At 35.5% G+C, this 2,249-nt stretch overlaps 1 protein-coding gene across 1 annotated transcript in view; it reads left to right on the top strand.

Annotated features, from left to right (window-relative positions):
• The window catches only part of ATP10D (ATPase, class V, type 10D), a 59,182-nt gene that overhangs the window by 15,006 nt on the left and 41,927 nt on the right, over positions 1–2,249 (top strand). Inside the window, exons 4-6 of the mRNA XM_012639892.1 lie at positions 170–301; positions 704–831; positions 949–1,201. Of these exons, the coding sequence (XP_012495346.1) occupies positions 170–301; positions 704–831; positions 949–1,201 (513 nt within the window). The remainder of the gene's footprint in view (positions 1–169; positions 302–703; positions 832–948; positions 1,202–2,249) is intronic.

Genomic DNA, 2,249 nt, shown 5'->3' on the forward strand with positions numbered 1-2,249 from the left:
ATCATTGGTCTCTGTTTTTCTAAATGGATCACAGAAGCAGACTAAAGTGACAAAATATGTTATGTAACTACATTTTATTAAATTGTCTGCCAGAGAGATTTTTTAAGTATGATATTCGCTTCCTGGTTTTAATTTGTCTATTTTCTGTCATATTACATTTCCTGTGTAGGTCATGAAACCAAAGCAATGCTGAACAACAGTGGGCCACGGTATAAGCGCAGCAAATTAGAAAGAAGAGCAAATACAGACGTCCTCTGGTGTGTTCTGCTTCTGGTCATAATGTGTTTAACGGGTGCCTTGGGTAGGTAAAATCTGATTATTTGCTGACATCTTTTCAACAGGACATTAATTTATTTTAAAATGATATTCATGAATGTTTGAACTTCTGTAAGGGAGCTTTTATTTGTCAGTCATCTTTTTCTTCACATCCATATCTCTCTCATCTTTTCGCTTGAAAAACCTTAATATTGACTCTACCCACTGGCACGTTGCCACAGTGCTGAAGGGACGTGGGAAGAAATTTAAAGATAGAGAAACAGGGACAAGAGAATGTATAGCCTTTTGATTTGAGTTTGGTTCCAAAACCAAACAATTCATGTTCAACTGAAATGAATACCCTCATCCTTTCTTCATTAGGAATAAAGTTTTTTGTTTGCGTTATATACATGTAGCTTCTTTTTGATGTCTGTGTATTTTTTGGAAGGTCATGGAATCTGGTTGAGCAGATATGAAAACATACTCTTTTTTAATATCCCCGAGCCTGATGGACATATTGTATCGCCAGTGTTGGCAGGATTCTACATGTTTTGGACCATGATCATTTTATTACAGGTAATTTCTAATACGCTTATCATAGAGTTTTAAGATCTTTGCTGCTTATCCAGCTACATTCATTTTTCTCATCCTTTCTTTACTTTAACATTTTTTAAATTATTTGGATCCTCTTAGGTCCTGATTCCCATTTCTCTCTATGTTTCCATTGAAATTGTGAAGCTTGGGCAAATATATTTCATTCAAAGTGATGTGGATTTCTACAATGAGAAAATGGACTCTACTGTTCAGTGCCGGTCCCTGAACATCGCGGAGGATCTTGGACAGATTCAGTACCTCTTTTCTGACAAGACAGGAACCCTCACCGAGAATAAGATGGTTTTTCGAAGATGTAGCGTGGCAGGATTTGATTATTGCCATGAAGAAAATGGTGAGTGTTGAGTTTCTATGAAAACCAACCTTAATGTTGGTCTTTTTTTTTTTTTTGCAACCACTTAAATGTCTGGTAATTCTGAGATAAAAGTGCTTTATTTAAGCATTGGGTACTTAACACATCCAACTGGGCTCTAAGCGTCATTGTAAGTAGGTTAAAGTTAGTAAATTAAAGTCAAGGAGTCTACTGCCATGGTTTCTTTAAAAGTAAATTGCCAGGGGAGATAAAGGGTGGTGATTGGGGGGGTGGCAATGATATTGCACTTTAGGTACTTTGGAGAATGTAATGACGCTATGGACCATCTCTCTGAAAAATACTTTGGAAATAATTCCAAAGGGATTATGGGCTCCTCCTAGCCCCATCATTTGGCCCCTGGGTACCCACTGGTGCTTGGGTAACAGCTCATTTAAAAATAAGTAAAATGTGCTGAACTTCTGACTCTAAAGAAGTAGATTTATGAATTCTAAGTTTTCTCTAAAGATTTGAACTTTATTAATTTTGTTATTCATAAAAGTATGTGCTTCTGTGAAGATAATTCATAGAAGTGGACAAAACAAATTGAAAGCCTTACTCTCTAGAGGTTAACCACGTTTATTAACAATTTGGTGAACGTGTAATCATCTGCTTCTTTATGCCTATTTCTCTATATGTGAACATATATTTTTGCACATTTTTACCTGTTATGAATTAGAATATGTCATAGTACTACTTTTGCAATTTGTTTCTTTTACTCAACAATGTCTCATGGAATTTTTCTTAAAGTCAGTTAACATTAAGAACACAGTCTTCCGCTACATATGGTCTAGCTTACTTTGCTATGCTTAGTGGTGGCCACTTTGCTTGCAAAGTACTTGCAATTAACGTCACTTATTCATTCCAACAAATATTTTGTGAGCTCCTAATATGTGGCATGCGTCCCTGATTTCATGTAACTTAGACTGAAGGACAAGGAGATAGATAAACGAGATTAAAAATTATGGTAGATAAAAGAAAATTCAGCATGGAGTATGCATCTTTGTGCATATATATTTGTGCAATTATTTTT

Source organism: Propithecus coquereli, unplaced genomic scaffold, assembly GCF_000956105.1.
Source record: "Propithecus coquereli isolate 6110/MARCELLA unplaced genomic scaffold, Pcoq_1.0 Scaffold143, whole genome shotgun sequence".
In the NCBI taxonomy this organism is placed as follows: Eukaryota; Metazoa; Chordata; class Mammalia; order Primates; family Indriidae; genus Propithecus; species Propithecus coquereli.